Source organism: Sinocyclocheilus rhinocerous, unplaced genomic scaffold (genome assembly GCF_001515625.1).
Source record: "Sinocyclocheilus rhinocerous isolate Xijiao unplaced genomic scaffold, SAMN03320098_v1.1 scaffold2293, whole genome shotgun sequence".
NCBI classification, from domain to species: domain Eukaryota; kingdom Metazoa; phylum Chordata; class Actinopteri; order Cypriniformes; family Cyprinidae; genus Sinocyclocheilus; species Sinocyclocheilus rhinocerous.
In genome coordinates, this window is record NW_015665002.1 from 454,106 (window position 1) to 472,710 (window position 18,605).

Below are 18,605 nucleotides of genomic sequence, written 5' to 3' on the forward strand. Positions count from 1 at the left end.
CATGGAGATATTTTGTAAATTTCCTACCGTAAATATATTAAAACCTAATTTTTGATTAGTAATATTAGCATTGCTAAGAACTTCATTTAGACAACTTTAAAGGCGATTTTCTCAATATTTAGATTTTTTTGCACCCTCAGATTCCAGATTTTCAAATAGTTGTATCTCGGCCAAATATTGTTCTAATAAACCATACATCAATGGAAAGCTTATTTATTCAGCTTTCAGATGAAGTACAAATCTCAATTTAGAAAAATTGGTTTTGTGGTCCAGGGTCACATATTATTTGCATACAGAATATGGTACAAAATACAGTATGGCCCTGTTTGTTTGCATACTGAATTGTGATTTGTTCTTTTATTTTTTCATCTGTTTATCTTAAAATGCTAATTATTATCAATTTCTTTTCCCTTCTCCTTTTATGTATATGTATTTATTTATTTACATTTTTACCTACAACATTATTATTTTGCTGCTTTACCATGCACTGGTATTTCTTTCAGTGACATACAATTCCTTATTTTCTTTCTGTTCATTGTTGTTGTAGTTCTGTCTGCTGGAGACTCTGGTGACGGCTGTAGTTGATGAGATTGGAACTGACTGGATTATCAAAAATAAGACCTATGTCACGCTGGGAGTCGCCATAGTAGGATTCCTCCTGGGAGTGCCGCTCACCACACAGGTGAGTAACAAAAACACACACACACACACAAACACACACGTTCTTTATCTATGGATTGATCTATTGTGCTGTGTGTGATGTAGGCAGGAATATACTGGTTGCTGCTTATGGACAACTACGCTGCCAGTTTCTCTCTGGTCGTCGTCTCTTGCATCATGTGTATCTGTATAATGTATGTCTATGGTGAGTCCTCTAAGTCACTTTCTACATGCTCTATGTAAAGGCCACAGTAGCTGGATGTAAACTGAGCTGTTCATTTGAATGTTGTGTTCCCATGTAGGTCACAAGAACTATTTTAAAGATGTGGAAATGATGCTAGGCTTTCCTCCTCCGCTCTTCTTCAGGATCTGCTGGAGATATGTGTCTCCTTTCATTATTACTGTGAGTGACAGTCTGTATTAGGTGTTTCTGATTCAAGTTTTTCCATCTTCTGAATCAGATTTCTCCGTATCACTCAAACTAATCTAATCCTTTTTTGTCTCTGTCTCTTCACAGTTCATTCTGATTTTTACTGTGATACAGTACAAGCCTATTACCTACAATGACTATGTCTACCCAAGGTGGTCATTGGTCATTGGGTTTGCCATGGCTTTGTCTTCAGTCATCTGTATACCTATCTATGCTCTGTTCAAGATTGCTGTGTCTGAAGGATCCACATTTTTAGAGGTATTATGTGTTCTGCCTTAAGAGCTGAGATTAATAGACAAAGAGATTAATAATACTTTTGAAATATGTTTTAAATCATGAACGCTTACATAACTAGCCAAATACTTTATCTTGGTGTATCCATTTTATGGTGTGAACAACAACGTTAAATCAGCAAATAATTTCTACAATGTCATCGCCATTGTTAATCTTCATTGTTAATCATGGTAACTACTTTTTTCCTTAAAAAAAATGATCTAGTTTTAGCTTTAAAATGTCGATCCTACGTCAAAACAGTTGATAAACTAACTCTTACCTCTGCAGCGTTTGAAGAACTCCGTGAAGCCCGACCCGGACTGGGGTCCAGCTCTCCAGGAGCACCGCAAGGGCCGATACGCCACTGCGGGCCCCGAATCTGTGGAGGTGTGCCCTCTCAAAGAAAAGCTGAAGGACGAGGGGAAAGAGAAACTCAAGGAGAAAGAGACGGAGAAAAAGGATGAGATGGGTTTGACCATCCCAGGAAGCAACGGCTCCACATTAAACCCCACACCCAGCGCATAGAGGAGCCCTTCCCCACCCTCCCCCCAGGACAGTTCCCATTCCCTCACTGCGGGACAGGCCACTCTCGCTGGAGACCTTTACATATTGTAAGGGCTTTATGAAATCTAACCTCTAGAGAAACTGGTTGTCATCCAAAACCTTTTTCTTTTTGTTCGCATAATTTAATACTGCAGTTTTTTTTAAAAGACAAGAAAAAAAGACATGTTCATTTACAGGAGGTGTTTGCATACACGCAGTGTGTATATAGTGCATTGTACAATATTTTCACTCTGTGTTGAGTAGTCTGGAAATGTGACTGTAGCAGCAGCAGGAGCTACAGTGGGATTTGGCTTGTGAGTGTGTATAGTGGTGGCAGTGCTGGTCAGGTTTAATAGCTGAAGACCAAATATTCTTTGTGGTGATGTTGTAATGGGGAGTGTTATTTTCAGTTTCTGTTTTATACCCATTTTCTTGTTTGGGAACCATCTCATTCACAAGACAGTATGGGTTTTTCAATGGCCAATGTTGGTGTCTGAGAGCAGGGTGGCTGATATTCAATGTAATGCCAGTATATGATATAATACATGTTAAATGACCTTTTAACACTGTATTAACTCCAGATCCACCTAAAACTACAAAACAGAACACATCTATTATCCTTTGACTAGACTACCAGTACATTTTGGAGCTAACACTTTAGTTAATCAGACAAGTGGACTAGCTGATACCAATAAATAAGCATAGGCAAAGAGAATATCAACTTTATTTCCAATTAAGTGAGAGCACAAATACAAAACAAAGGATATTTGGTCTTAAGCTCTTACTGACTGAGGTATCTGGACCGAGGCATATCACTTCTCAAGCCCATTCTCAGGGTTACACACAGTTTGCTTTTTTGCAAAACATTTTCCAACACCTTGAGATGATTTGTTGCTGATGTTGAGAATTGGACACGAAGGAGAGGGGTTTTCATGTAGGAACTTCCACATGAAATGCCAAATCTGTCTTGTCTTCCGGGCATCTCAAGTCGAGGCATCTCCTGAGCGAGGGGGCATGTGTGCGATAACAGAAGCAGCTAGTTCCTCATTAGATTCAGTACTGTAGTATGCACACTAACCCCGCTCTACACGGAAAAAGAGGCATGTTACCAAAAACATGTGCACAAACCTTTGTGTTCTGATTTAGTTGGTATGTTTGTGTTTGTGTGTATTTTTTGTTGTCTGTGTTAAGAGACTTGAACTGGTGTGTATGTGTCATTTAAAGGCATCTGGCTGTGCTGAGCTGAACGGTCGTGTCATCGAACACTGAAATAAGGGGTAAGGTTGCATGTGGAATGACCAGAAGTAAACGTAGCATTAGTCAAAATCACTGTGGTTAATGGAATGTTTTCCTCGTATTGTAAAATAATGTGAAATAGACTTGCAAGACAAATAAAAGGCCAAACCATCCCATTTACGCAATAGAAACCACAGAATTTTATGTTAATATGGTGCATTTTGTTTCGTTTTGGTTTTGAAGGCAATAGAGAGGGGAAGATACTGGTATGGAGAGTTATGCTAACCCCGCTCTACACGGAAAAAGAGGCATGTTACCAAAAACATGTGCACAAACCTTTGTGTTCTGATTTAGTTGGTATGTTTGTGTTTGTGTGTATTTTTTGTTGTCTGTGTTAAGAGACTTGAACTGGTGTGTATGTGTCATTTAAAGGCATCTGGCTGTGCTGAGCTGAACGGTCGTGTCATCGAACACTGAAATAAGGGGTAAGGTTGCATGTGGAATGACCAGAAGTAAACGTAGCATTAGTCAAAATCACTGTGGTTAATGGAATGTTTTCCTCGTATTGTAAAATAATGTGAAATAGACTTGCAAGACAAATAAAAGGCCAAACCATCCCATTTACGCAATAGAAACCACAGAATTTTATGTTAATATGGTGCATTTTGTTTCGTTTTGGTTTTGAAGGCAATAGAGAGGGGAAGATACTGGTATGGAGAGTTATGTTCATATTTTTGGTATGTTAGATGCCGCGTGTCATTTCATTCCAGTGACATTTCAACAAGGCCCTTTACTTACGATGCATACGGTTATAGTGGCACATGTACATGGATAAAGAGTCCTGGTTACACTGTGAATTTGTCTGGGATGTTGCCTGACTCCTTTTAACAGGGAGTCTGACAATGCAGCTGCTAATGTGCTGACGCGTCATGTATTGAGACTTGTGATTAAACAGTGAATCGCTGTATATAGTCATGTCAAAGTAGTTTATCTGGTATTTCTCTCCTGTGTGGTGCGAGGAGAAATGCCATATGAGATGTGCTCTGTCATTCTGAGTCGGAAAGAGGTGAAGAAATGCGATTATAAGCGGAAAAAAATATTGCTTTGTTGCATTAATTTTGATAATACAAAGTCTCAGCTTTCAAATTAGCTTCATTTTAACATGTCACTGTTTGCTACAGCTGCCTCAGTTTAAAATCAGCGTGAAGCAAGCGTGAACCGATCATCTTTTTTTCTTTACTACTGGTTATAGCACGAAAAAATAAATGAATCAGAAGGTATGTTGAAAGATGCAGTACAACTTACTGAATGTGTCGTCTCTCATGTAATCGTGTTTCAGTCGCGAAAAGATGTGAATAAAACTGCTTGTGAACGTCACCTGACGTTACATTTACCTCAGAAAAGTCATTCAGTGTCAATTGCTCGAGGGGAAAAAAACTTCGTAAATATAAAATCGTAAATATAAAAGTATGCTTGAATAAATCACCAGATTCTATCAAAAAATATATGCAAATTGTTTGGAATTTAGATGTCATTTTCTCAAGTTTTTGTGGCAGCGCCATTTAATTATATTTCAGCAAAGGATCATAAACAATTTTTCTTATATTTTTGAAAGCTTTCTTATATATGTTTGAGACTTTTCTTTCAGTGCATAAAACTCTAGACTCTAAACTCTGACTCAAAATGATGGAGCAGGTCACAGATAAAGTCAGTACTCAAAAACCTGATGGCATAATAGTCTACATCTTTGTGATATGTACATTTCATTAATTTCTGCATGAAGGTATGATATATATATTTTTAAGATTTTATCCAAAAATATACAAAACACAATCTAACTTTAAGAAGTAGGGAAAAAAGAGAGAAGAATAAAAGTAACCCTGCTGCCTAACAGGAGGTATCGGACACTCAGGGGAGTAGTTAGAGGTTCATTGGTCTTAGCACAACCATACCTACAGGTCACGCACTCTAGCTTTTCCTCTGTTAGACAGTTAGTGCCATAGATTAGAGCAGCAGTTTAGGTGTCGGGAGGCTAACAGCACTTTTATTTACTGGTTCACTTTAGGTGGCTACGTGCGCGGTAGCTACAGTATGATTAATAATCGCTGTCAGAAATATGAATGCACAAGATTGAAGCCCTCTCATTTTTCTGATGTGTGGTCCTCAGACCTTGAACGTGGCATGAAGACCATGTGTCTGTCTCTAGGTACTGCGATGTGAACAGATCTGGATATTGAGCTTGACATGCAAACTCTTTATAACAATAGACACGTTATGCATCAGTGCCATTCTTGCACTGTTCCCCACCTCTTGTCCTCTTTCTCCATTGTACAGTAATGTAAAAAAAAAAAAAACAAACAAACAAAAAAAACTGATGTCTATGTTTGTGTTTTCTGTTTTTATCAGGGTGGGTTGCTGTAGTGGGGTTTATTTTTAGTTGTTTTTACATTATTTCTTATGGTAACGTAGCTACTGTTATGTGTACAGAGTGTTCTGTGTAGTGGACGTTCAACTGCTGAGTCAAACCTAGTTCATGTTAGTGTCACTGTTGATGTCATGTAATTTTAATCAGTATGTAATTATCCGCTTTTTGCCATTTAACAAACAGAATCTACCTTTGTAAGAGATTTTTCCTTTTTATTTTTATAGTACTAAAACTGTATTTTATCATCAGTTGTAATCATTTTTAGCTTTGTTCAATGACACTACATTTTATTTCTTTTTTTTCCTCCTAAACCTCTTCAAGCCAGCTGATCTCAAACACATTGCCAAACTAAGGCTTTGGACTGAAACTTGAAAAATTCAGGAATGCTTTTTACAGCAGTGTCTGGTCAAACAGAAACCGTTTATTGATGAAGAAGGACACAGTCTAAAGCCAGCAATGTTATATCTTCATCTCAGTATTGTACACGTGTATTTGTAATGCTGCAAACCCTTTAAGAACATTTCTGTCTGCCCGTGATCCAGTTTCATTTATTATGCACAATGTAAAATGAAACAGAGAAAGCACATTTGATTGCCTGGAAAGAATGTTTTAACACTTATGCCGATCTTTGAATATTTTCGAAATGCATTTGAAATTATCAAAACTGAATTAATATTGTCTGAATTTTATTTGGGTATATTAAGATAATGTTTCTGAGAAGAACCGAACACTTTTTAAGCGGACTTTTCTTCTAATTTGAACGGGCTCTCAAACTATACTTCACAGTTTCTTAGTGTAAATTTAATTGTGACGGCATACACTTTGAAATGACATGAAAGGGCTGTGTTTAAAACAAGCAAAACAGAAATACTAGAATTCATCAAATACCTCTTGGTCCAAGATGGAAATATCCATTAAGCACAGTTTTGTGGCTGTATTAAGAACTATAAAAAGAATCGGCATAACTGAAACTGTGTACTTTTTTGGTTAATGAAATGTTTATTCAAAACCGTGTCATGTATTTTCATGTTGTTACGGCACTTTAAAAATATGTGTTTGAAAGCAACAGAAAATACAAAATTGCAAAAAAACAAAACCTTTCTCTCCCTGTCCTGCATCCTAAAAGCAATGTCTTTACAATAGTGTGTGTGTTCTTCTGTGCTCATGGCAATATAGTAGTGAAGTAGAATGACAAGCACAATGACATGAGCTTCAAACATATCTAACCATGTCTTTTCAATTTTAGGGCCAAACAGCATTGAAATTGTCTTAGTCATGTCAGCTGTAAACTGTTCAATTTGAAATGGTAAATAAAGTTTATTTTAAAGATCAGCTTGTGGTTTGTGTTTTATGGCTTTCCCCCCCCTATGAGCTTCAACTAACTGACAGTGTGTAGAGCAGCATGCAGCGATTCTCACAGAGAACTGAGCAAGCTGTCAGGCTGAGGAAGACACAGGTGTCTGCTCCCCCTCTGCCCCCTGCTGGCTGTTATCTGCACTGCAGGAGGAGCGGGCTGGAGACAGTCTAGGTCACTATTTTGAGTCACTTCCATCTTTAGGAAGAAGTCTTTTACAGATCCGGATGCTTTGACAGAGGCCGCTGGAACCAGTCTGAAGGCTGAAGCTCTTAGTGAATTTCCTCTGTACTTGCACTCTTTGTTCCCATGTTCCAAAGCAGAAATAGGGATCGTGGATTCAGCAATTGAGTAGCTCATTAGTGGCAGATCGCTCCTGATGTGGTTTGGGTCTCTAGGCGGACATGGTTTAAAATGGGGGACTGTTGAGTTTGATGGTTTCGGTCCTTCCGAGTCATTTGCAGAGAGAGCAAGTTTGCGTGTCTCCCTATAACAGAAAAAAAAACATATATATATATATAGTTCGGTCATTAAACTCTTCCGAGCAGCTGATTGGTTTACTTAAAGCCGATTGCTCATCCAATCATTTGTTCGTTCCTATCTACGTAACCTATTTATTCCTGACTTGTATTGAATCAGTTCATTGCAGCACGCCATGGGATTTCAATAACACTTCCCCATCCCCAGCACCACCTGCCTAGATCTGCTCGGGGGTTCTCCCTATTTTCCTTGCGGCAGTCTGAATTCAAGTCACCATTTCACGTGTATTTCAGATGTATCCTTACTCCAGCAGCAGCAGCATCAGCAACGTAGCAGATCTAGTCCACCAAGACCAAGCCTATGCACATTCCATGCTTACTAATAAATGCTGGTAAAATTCATTCCGAGAGTTGTCATGAAATATATATATATATATATATTTATGGATATATTATATAATATAAGGATCAGCTACATACAAAGACTTATTCTAGGAAGGTGATCTGACCTTGCATGGATTTGTTGGTTTCTGGCGCTCTGATTATTTGTGTTGTGGCAGCAGCTTATTAAACTCTGCTCATTCAGATTCCTCTGAATGAGTCTCCGTTCCTCTTTGAGCTCTGAATCCAATAGAGAAAACAAAAAATCAGTAATAGGTAGTCTGCTCCACCACAAAACTTTTTATGACCACCTTGGGAAAAAAATCAATTCTATTAAAAAGAGAGAAAGAATTCTGCTTTATTACTCCAATTAACAAGCATTCTGGTCTGAGAAGATTGACCTTTGTAGATTGAAGATTGTAATCTTTCGCAACTGACAAGTGCTTATGAAAATGGTTCTAAAACTGGTTCTAATTACTGATTTATCGTAAGTTTTTTTATGAAAGATTTCTTGTCTATACAATCAAAAGAATCTGCACATCACACACTGGTTGACAGTTTTTTTTTTTTATCAGCCCAAAGGGTTAAAAAACAAACAGGAAAAAAGTGCTTCCATGGTGAACCACTAGATGGTGGTGATACACAATTCAAAAGTCCACCACATCTGGAGAGTTCAAAGATTTATAATATGATGATTTAATGGTCATTATGATGTAATGTACATTAAGAAAAATTATGCAGTAAGACGGCTCAACAAATGAGACTGCAGGGCACCAGTTGACTATAACGTATGGACAAATACTGCTCAGAACTATAGTCTTGTTTTAGCTCAGTCTGTCAATAGGCTTTTGTCTGAGACAGAATTGTGTGAAAACTGAATCCCTTTGTCAAGATTAATAATCACATACCTGCTATGGTGGGTTCAGGAGATAAAGGTTCTGGCTGAGCTCTGGCTTTCCCAGTCTCAAGGTTTTCCTGTGATAAAACACATCAAAACAAGTCAAAGGATTTCAGCTCCCACCATGATACTTTCATTTTCTCCACTAAGTTTTAAGGCAGAGTTTGCTGGCCTTGGTTTGCTGGTTTAAGGTCTCACAGTCTGGCCTAGCTAGTGTTTAGCTGAGCACTCAGTAAGTCTCCCAGTCTGACCTGGTGAAAAAACAAACAAACAAAAAAACAAATTCCCTTCTAAAACCAGTCAACAGACCACCCTGCGAGACCAGCAAACCATCTAGGTTGGTAAAAAAAACCTTTCTTTTTTTAACACAAAACAAAATGTTGAGGTTATTATGTTTTGTTGTTGTTGTTTAAAGAAATAATTTTTAATCAGCAGGGACACGTTAAATTGATCAAAAGTGACAGTAAATACTTTCTTTTCAACTTTCTATTTATCAAAGAATCCTGAAAACATGTATCATGGATACCAAAAATACTAAGCAGCAAAACCATTTTCAACATTGACAATAATCGGAAATGTTTCTTGAGCACCAAATCAGCACATTAGAGTGATTTCTGAAGGATCATGTGACATTGAAGACTGGAGTAATGACTCCAAGCTCTCTCCCACCTTCAATACCACGACTGAGGTGCCCTTGAGCAAGGCACCGAACCCCCAACTGCTCCCCGGGCGCCACAGCATAAATGGCTGCCCACTGCTCCGGGTGTGTGTTCACTGCTGTGTGTGTGTTCACTGCTGGGTGTGTGCACTTTGGATGGGTTAAATGCAGAGCACTAATTCCAAGTATGGGTCACCATACTTGGCCACATGTCACGTCACTTTAATTTAATAAATTAATTAATAATAAATTACATTTTAAAATATACCACAATAGAAAACATTATTTCACCAAAAAGTGAAATAATATTTCACAAATTACTGTTTATACTGTATTTCCTCTGTGAGCATAAGAGTTCTTTTGACATTAAAATATCTTACTGACTCCAAAATTTGAACAGTAGTGTATTGCATCAGTAATTGTTAAAATTCTTGTTTGATTAAAACATGAAAGCACAAGATGTTCTAGAGTTTCTGTGACTTTTGAAATCAGATTCAGAATGGAAAAAGTGACAGATTTACCATGAAATGGTTTTGTCTTTCAGGCTTTACTATTATAGTGTGTTGTTGAAGCAGATCCAGAGCTCGCATAATGATTCCACAGCACTGCTCCACTGAGGCTGAGCTCTTAAAACTGGACTCCAAACCACATGCTTTCGCTGCAAACCATGGATCTCCATTAGCCCACATGTTATATGGCAGAGGAGTACTATTATTACACCAATCTGCCTACTGCCTTGGTTTATTTGCTCTGAGTCACTGCTATATCTTGTAGTCATGCTTGCTGTCCAGCACATGCATTATACACTCATCCTTTTAAAATGAAACAAAAACAAACAGAGCTCAGCTCTATGAGGAGAGTGCCCTCACTGACAGCATATGGGAGACTATTCATTTTAGTCCTGTGGTCTGTGGGCAGCGGCAGTAACCCCAGAATCCAGCTGGAAAAGAAATACCAAAGCCACAGTTATGAGGCCAGTCACTGAAATCTAAGAGCAGAGAGAGGCAAAACACCCTCTGCCACACTCCCTCCACACTCAGTATGGTCAAGAGTCAGATGAGCAGATGTCTGTGGGACAGGGTTATTATCGCTAACTAAAACTAAAGCTAACCATTTAAAAAAAATGTATTACTTGAAATAAACATTAACTGAAATAAAATATAAAGAAACATTTTATTTCAGCTAGTTGCCAAGGTGTATGATATTGAAGTACTAAAATAACTGAAACTAAATAAACTTAAATTCACTAAAAACCACATAGACAAAAACTAAAAATAACCAAAACACAAAAAAGGCAAACATTACAAGTTTAAAATCTTTAAAACTTTTTAAAATGGTTTTCTTTACACAGAAAATACAAAAACAACATCTAATTAAAAATTTTAACAAAAACTATACTAGTATCTCAACACTGCTGTGGTTAATATGTAAATATTTAAAATTAAAACTAATTAAATTCATATTTTCGTAAATTCTGGAAGTTTCAAAAAATTAATGTTTTTCAGAGTTAACACTTGGTATAAGCAATGTATTCATATACGCATTCATTTTTTACAGTTTAATTTTCCAGTCATTTATAATCATGTTTAATATTAATTTTACTCAAAAACAGAAACTTGAATAAAATATTTTAGAGCCTGACATAACTCTATGGAATTATGGAAACCTTGGTCTAGTGGTTCTTGTTGCAAATATGATGTTAGTTTACATCTTGATTTTTAGCTTATTTTAAAGCTGTTTTATTATTTTAAACAATTTAAAGGACACCTATTATGCAAAATTCACGTTTACATGTTGTTTGAACATAAATGTGTGCTGGCAGTGTGTGTACACAACCACCCTATAATGATAAAAAAGTTGCAGTGTTGTTGTGTAGCCGGTGAAACCGGAGATTTTGGTTTGTGACGTCGGAGTGCGCGCTGTTATCTCCTTTGTTTGATGTCAGATTGTACACTACTATCTCCTTTGTTTACATGAGGCGAGTCTGTGATTGGCCAACATGGCTTTACGGTTAGGGTTATATTGCCGTGTTTTTGCATTTTCATGTGGATGATTTTTTTTCTAACGAAGGAGGAAACACTCAGTTTATAAAAATACCCGTGTATGTTTGGACTAGGCCTGATATGGCTTTGATTTCAGTGCGATAGTCATGATAATCAAAACCAAACCAGATGTTTTGTTTTGGCAGAGTATATGAGATATTCTGGCAAAAGGGGCAGGGACAGGGAGCAGCAGATCATTTGCATTTAAAGATACATGCACGAAAACCACCTCGACGTCACTACGTCACCCACTTTACTAGCGACCACACCATCCGCTCCTCAGATTTCCTGTCGAAGAAGTCCTGTCAGTAGTGCGAGGAGCTTGGCAGCGAACGCAGCGTCTCTTTCCCTATTCAGAGAACATGGGTTAAATGAGTAACCCGAGACATTCTCTTTCATAGGTACACTCAACGCTGTGTAGCTATGACGCAATGGGAACAATGGGAACAATACACTACACCCGCCAAGCTAAGCTCTGCCATATCTGACCCAATGCAAAATAGACCAGGCTAACCTCAAACGGCTGGTTCAAGCAGAAAGAATCTGTGAACCAGGAGCCGCATCTAAATCCAAGCTATAAAACCTGATAAAAGTGTGAGGAGAGGACCATCCTGCCGCCACACAGATATCCTCTAGTGGAACTCCTCTGAAAAGAGCTTGAGAGGAAGCAACACTCATTGTAGAATGAATTTGAATACCTAGCCTTGAAGAGAGACCTCATACGCAAGTGAAATAGCGTCCCTTACCCAATCAGAAATCCTATGTTTTGATGCGGCAAGCCCTCTGCGGCCAGCACCAAAACACACCAACAATTGGGAGGACTTGCAGCATTGGCTAGAGCTTCAAAACTTAGAGCTTCAAAACTTGAACCGGGCAGAGCAGGTGAAGCCTCTCGTCCTCAACAGAAGCAAAAGGAGGAGGACAGAAGGAGTTAAGCACAACCACCTGGGAACGAAATGACGTGGACAAGACCTTGGGGACCTAACTGGGTCTGGTTTGTAGGAGTACCTTAACAAGGCCCGGAGCAAACTCCATGCATGACTCGCTAACAGAGAGAGCCTGCAAATCCCCTACGTGTTTGATTTAAACCAACGCCAACAGGATTGTTACCTTAAGGGTCAGAATCCGTTCAGAAGCCCTCCAGAATGATAGACAAGTCCCAGGAAGGAACACTGACAGGGCACGCCGGCCTCAAACGTCAAACCCCATGCAGAAACAAAGAGACCAAACAATGTCTACCTAGGGGGACTTCGTCCGCATACCTGCGAGCAGCGATAGCTGCAACATAAACTCTCATGGTGGTAGCAGTTGCTCCAGCCACAAACTTCTCCTTCAGAAACTCCAGCACTGAACCATTCGGGCAGCTGACTGGGTCCCCTTCATGAGCCAAACACCACGACTCAAAAACCTTCCACTTGGAAGAATAAAGCCTCCTAGTAGAAGGAGCCCTAGCATTATCAATGGTTTCTTGAATGTCCACAGGAAGACCAGAGGTCACAGACGATCGCGCTTGATCGGCCACACCCATAGCCTCCAAATCTTGGGCCATGGGTGCCAGATCCTGCCCTGGAGTTGAGACAGCAGGTCTTTCCTGATTGGAATCTCCAATGGGGTGTGCTCTAGAAGGGAGACTAGCTCCGAGAACCATGTCTGGGATGGACAGAATGGGGCTATCAACAGGAGGCGGACTCCGCACTCCCTCACTTTGCACAAGACTGCCAGAATCAAGTTGATTAGCAGAAATGCGTACAGCCTCAGATCCGGCCACGGGTAAGCAAAACCATCTATCCCCAGAGGTGCTGGGTGACATAGGGAGAACCAAAGGGGACATTAGGTTGATTCCTGCGATACAAAGAGATCTACCTCTGCCCTGCCGAAAAGATCCCAGATCTGAGCCACCATCTGGCGGCATCTAGTCCCCCGACCTGAGTTTCTGCATCGATAGGAAGTCCTCTGCAAGGTTCAGAGCCCCGGGAACGCGATCTGCTCTCAGCGAAAGAAACCTGTCCTGAGCCCAAAGAAGGAGGCGGCGCACATGCCTGTCCAGGGTGCGAGACTGTGAGCCTCCCTGGCAGTTTATGTGAGACACTACCGTCATGTTGTCCGTTCTGACAAGCTGTCCGTGCAAAAGCAACTGCGCAACACTCTTAGTAGGTGGAGGGCCGGCCACAAGTGACAAGTTCTTTGGACCGTCTGTCCCGCCCTCACGAATTGGAGGAAGCTGTCCTTTTCCTGACACAGAGATCAGGAATGACCTGACAAAGCTGAAGCCGTAGGTTAATCTGAGCGCTTCAGCTCAATCCGCTTACACGGGTGCTGACAGGTCGAAGGACAACCGCGAGCTCCCCAAACTGTAAGAGGTGGGAGACACACCAAGTCATCACTCCTGCTAACGGGCTCCTTCCTGAGACGCCGCGGTGTACAAATGTCATCTAATCCGAAGGAAACAAACTCACGTGCCTCCGGGCTGGGACAGAAATAATCGTGGACAAACTCCACCAGTGAATCCGCACGAGAGCACTCAGGCGAAAGAGGTACAGAAAGGGCGACAGAGGGACAGTGCTACGGGGGAAAATGGATGACTCCTTCTCAAAAACCATGAGCCTCGCGCGAACAGTTTTGAGATGGAGATTCTCACAAAATTTAGTTAGAAGTATCGTAAAAAGCCCTGTGTGCGTGAGACAAACCCATATATTTAACACACTTACTGTGCGAGTCGTCGCTCGCGATAAAGTGAGAGCACGGCAGCTAGCAGCGACGAAACTCCATAGCACTTCACCGCAAGGAGAAACGAGGTTCTACTGAATGCAGTCGCTGAAGTGCAAAAGAGAAACTCAAAGAAATAATCAGAAACACGGGTCAGATAAATCGCTTCTGAAGGTCTAAACAACTGCTTCTGAAGGAAGGAAATCTGAGGAGCGGATGGTGCAGTCGCTAGTATTAGAGTGGGTGACGTAGTGACATCGAGGTGGTGCTTGTGCCATCAGCCAATGAACTGGCATGATTGCATACGGGCTTCAGACAATCAGCACACCCAAGGGGCATTCCCATTGCGTTATAGCTATGCAGCGTTGAGTGACCCTATGAAAGAGAACAGTGTGTTTCTCCTTCCTCTCAAAATAGGCATTTTCAAAATGATATAATAAATGATTGGTGGGGTATTTTGAGCTGAAACTTCAAAGACATATTCTAGAGACACCTGAGACTTATATTACATCTTGTAGAAAGGGGCATAATAGGTCCCTTTTAAAGCCATTTTGTGGCCCCCTTTGTGCTGAGACCCCTAGTGGGTCCCGGGCCACTGGTTGAGAACAACTGGTCTAAATCAAACATTAAATTCTTGGCTAACACTAACATTCTGATTATTCAGTGTTCAGATGTATGTATGCCAGAGGAACTGTTTAATTTCTTCAGCTTCAAATGTAATGGTACGTGACAGAACACATTCCAGTCCAGAGGGAAACTCTGCCCTGGTTTGGCACTGCCAATAATGTGCCTGTCAATTTAGGTGAACTTCAAGGGCAGCCCAGTTTGATGAGACAAATTTTCAGCAAGAAGTAATTTGTCTGTCCACCCCGAATGTGAAACTGCTGTGTGACATGACGTAATCACAACCAACCCATAAAACCATATTTGATGCTTAATGTTAATGTTGATTGAGAGGAGATCAGTGTTTAGCCGCATAGATGGAAATCTTCCTGCATCAATCAGCTCTAGATCTTAAGGAGCTAGTTTAACATGAGTTTCCAGATATACTAGAAATGCTCTGTGATTCATTATAAAAAACATGTTCGTTTGATGGTAGTTGATGCATGATTATGCATTTTTCCAGCTGCATGTGTAAAACATTAAAACTAAACTTTTCTTTATTTCACACTTTACATTAGTGTTCATACTGTGCAATTACATAAATAAGCACTTTGTGGTTCTGTAAATAATTACATATTGTTATTAGTAGATATTGTTTTGCTAAGGATAGAATCGCTTATTATTGTTCATACTTAGGCTTGGGGAACTGATTAAATTCTCTAATATTATAATAAACTCGAAGCACGACAAAACATGGCACATGACTGATACGTCAAATCGTGTTGTTTGCCTAGAAATGATTGGACCATTTTGACCTGACAGACAATAAATGAGCAAAAAACTTAAAACAAAAAATAATTGATCATTGACCATACATTTTTTTCTATGTAGAAACTGCAAAAGAAAAGTGCTCAGAGGCGTTGTTGTTGTTGTTGTTTTTTTTTTAAAATAAATTCCTCCACCCTCCTGATGCAGATTCAAAACATGTTATTAAATTCAATCAAAACCAGCGTTTATTGGCAAAAACGAGTCCTTACCTGCAGGACCTGCACGTCTCTTTTCAGTGCTTCAGATTCTTCGGTTATGACTGACCTGTCAATCAAACAAGACCTTCTTTTGTAAAGGATCAAGTCTATATATGTAATCTAAATCAACAGACTTTAAGTGGATTGGGAAAAAAAAAATAATATATCTACAGTTTATGCCATTAAGAACTGCCAAGAAATCGGGGACTGCTTCTCATTTAAATACTTCATACAAAACATGACATCTTGAATTACCCTTAAACAAGTTAAATGAGTAAAAAGAGTTTTAATTTAACCTGGACTCTGCACCATGAACTTTTTTTCCAGATAAGTGGGGATGTGAAAACTGACCTATTTCTTCTCTGTTACATAACAATTGTAGTCACTTAAACTCCTTTTACTTTTCTTTTAAGGCCAAGGAATCTTACATATGTCTGGGTCTGGTATTCATTTGCTCACAATGAGGTCTTTTGTTCTGATGGAGGGATAGATTGGACTGCTCGCTTCAGTTCCCCTCCCTCTATCTAAATACACTGCTGCCCCGCTGAGCAGGACGTACTGTTTGCATACCTCTTGGCTGGGTGGAGGACTACACATGCCTGGCAGAGAAGGAGAGGATGGGAGGTAGGGAAGAGAGAGTGGTAAGGGGTTGAGCGAGGGGTCTGAAGGGTAGAAGGGAAGAGCTCTGGAAGGCTGGACTGAAAGAGATGGGCTTAAGGAGAGAGTGAGAGAGGAACTTCAAGAGGGTCCCTTCCCTTATAAGATTTACTGAGGGAGTATGAGATGGTTGTATTAGTAATTAAAAGCACATGATATTTGCATGGCATTTAAAATAAATAAATAAACAAATGAATGAACGAATAAACAAACAAACATAAATAAATAAATAAAAATAATCAATATTATTTAATGTTATTAAATATTTATTTATTTTATAAAAATAATAAATACATTTAAACTGTTAGTTTATATAAATAGAATGAATAAAATAACATTATTTTATATTTTAAAATAAAACTTTATTACATAAAATAGTAAATATATTATAACCTCATAAAAAATGATTTAACTAATTAATGAACTGTTTGATTAATTTAAAATGAATAAATTTTTTAGCCAACTTATATTTGTCTACAAAATTAAATACAAGCATTTAAGCCTAGGATTTCAGATGAAAAGCTTTTTAAGATCAAGAGAAACCAGTTTAGTCAAGTGTGTCCAAACATTTGACTGAGTATGTATGAGCTTACAAACAACTCAAAATCAAAATGTAGACGCCAATTTAGTACCAGAAGTAGGTAATATAATACTAGATGAAGGTGTGTGGGAGCATAAGCAATCTTGGAAAGAGGCAAAAAGCAAGGACGGTGAGGCAGTCCAACATTCTATTCTCACAACAGCATGTTTGCACAAGAAGGAGCGTGTCTGGTCTGCATCCACAGTCAGCATGAGCACATGTTGAGCAAAGAAGGGAGAATTCTACCCTGAGGAATGTGTGTTCCACAATATTAACTTCACCGCACAACAGGATCAAACTGCAAACGGACAATCTTGCTGGCTAAAAAGTCATTACATTATGTACATGGCCTCAGGTGTAAACAAATGATTCCAATATTATCTGCTTGATAAAAAAGTCATTGCGTTTGTTGTATGAATGGAATTGTGTTGTTCATAGTTTTCATAATACGCTCAAAGCAATCCTCAGTTATAATAGCATTTACTCACACACTGGGTGACTTCCATTTGAAAGTGAGCATCACTTGGGCAGAGCACTTGAAGTGAGCTCTCTGAAGGGTGCAGTGCATATAACTGTCCAGACGGATTGATTTGCGTCAAATATACACAATCCAATCGTTCAAAAGTTTGACGTCAGCATAAAAATAAAAAAATAAAAAATAAGGTAACACTTTATTTTACTAACTATAAATAACTTTGCAACTACCATTGCTTTGACAACTACCAGTCATTCATTAGACAAATTATTATTGTCTGCTCTATATCGGCAAACACTTTATTTTGATGGCACCCCAACAGACATTCTACTGACTATAAGTAACTTTGCAAGTACACGTCAATTTATTCTACTAACCCTAACCTAACAGTCTACTAATACTCTAATGAGAGTTAGTTGGCATGTAGTTGCAAAGTTACTACCAGTAATTACAGTTTCCATAAAAATATTAAGCAGCACAACTGTTTTCATCATTGATAATAATAATAAATGTTTCTTGAGGACCAAATTAGCATATTAGAATGATTTCTGAAACTGAAGACTGAAGTAATGGCTGCTGAAAAATCAGCTTTACCATGACAGGAATAAATTACATTTTAAATAGGGCTGTCAATAGATTAAAAATGTTTATCTAATTAATCACACCCTTTTTCTGTGATTAATCGCACACTTCATGAAATTAAGCATAGATCATTTATCTTGTTTCTATATAACAAGGAGCCCATATAAGCACATATGAAAGAAAAAATTAATCAGAATTTTATAGTATGTTTACAGTGCAACAGCAAAGAGCTTTTAAAAAAAAAATTTTTACAGAGAAGTCAAGTTGCCATACCGAACAGGACCACATGGAGATGCCAAAAAAAACCTAAACCCACCGCCTGCTGACTGCATGTATCTACTACAGTACATGGATCCATTCAGAATAACTAAACACATGACAAATCAAAACATTATCGTGAATGTGTGTGGAAATAACGTGAATGTACGGAAATGTCTGTGCTGCGCATAAATACAATGTCTGATCAGTGCGTCAAGAGCACTCATACACGATTTATTATAACGGACTCATGTGTGCTTACTGTACGACTCCTGTACGCCACCGCAATCGCCTTAACCGTGATTGCAGTCTTCATCTATCAAAACTTTACTAGCGAGAC

The 18,605-nt window shown here is 39.0% G+C and overlaps 2 protein-coding genes across 6 annotated transcripts in view; one reads left to right on the forward strand and one right to left on the reverse strand.

The window, feature by feature from the left end:
• The window catches only part of LOC107730788 (sodium- and chloride-dependent glycine transporter 1-like), a 47,985-nt gene extending 44,574 nt beyond the window's left edge, over positions 1–3,411 (forward strand). For all 5 annotated transcript variants that reach the window (XM_016541728.1, XM_016541726.1, XM_016541727.1 and 2 more), the window contains 5 exons: positions 548–682; positions 766–865; positions 963–1,063; positions 1,178–1,348; positions 1,652–3,411. In XM_016541728.1, the coding sequence (XP_016397214.1) occupies positions 548–682; positions 766–865; positions 963–1,063; positions 1,178–1,348; positions 1,652–1,888 (744 nt within the window). In that variant the 3' untranslated portion in view covers positions 1,889–3,411. The remainder of the gene's footprint in view (positions 1–547; positions 683–765; positions 866–962; positions 1,064–1,177; positions 1,349–1,651) is intronic.
• A 21-nt stretch (positions 3,412–3,432) lies between these two features.
• Positions 3,433–18,605, reverse strand: part of ccdc24 (coiled-coil domain containing 24) — a 22,978-nt gene continuing 7,805 nt past the window's right edge. The window contains exons 6-9 of the mRNA XM_016541732.1: positions 15,726–15,780; positions 8,690–8,756; positions 7,910–8,021; positions 3,433–7,408 (exon numbers count right to left, since the gene is read on the reverse strand). Of these exons, the coding sequence (XP_016397218.1) occupies positions 6,982–7,408; positions 7,910–8,021; positions 8,690–8,756; positions 15,726–15,780 (661 nt within the window). The 3' untranslated portion in view covers positions 3,433–6,981. The remainder of the gene's footprint in view (positions 7,409–7,909; positions 8,022–8,689; positions 8,757–15,725; positions 15,781–18,605) is intronic.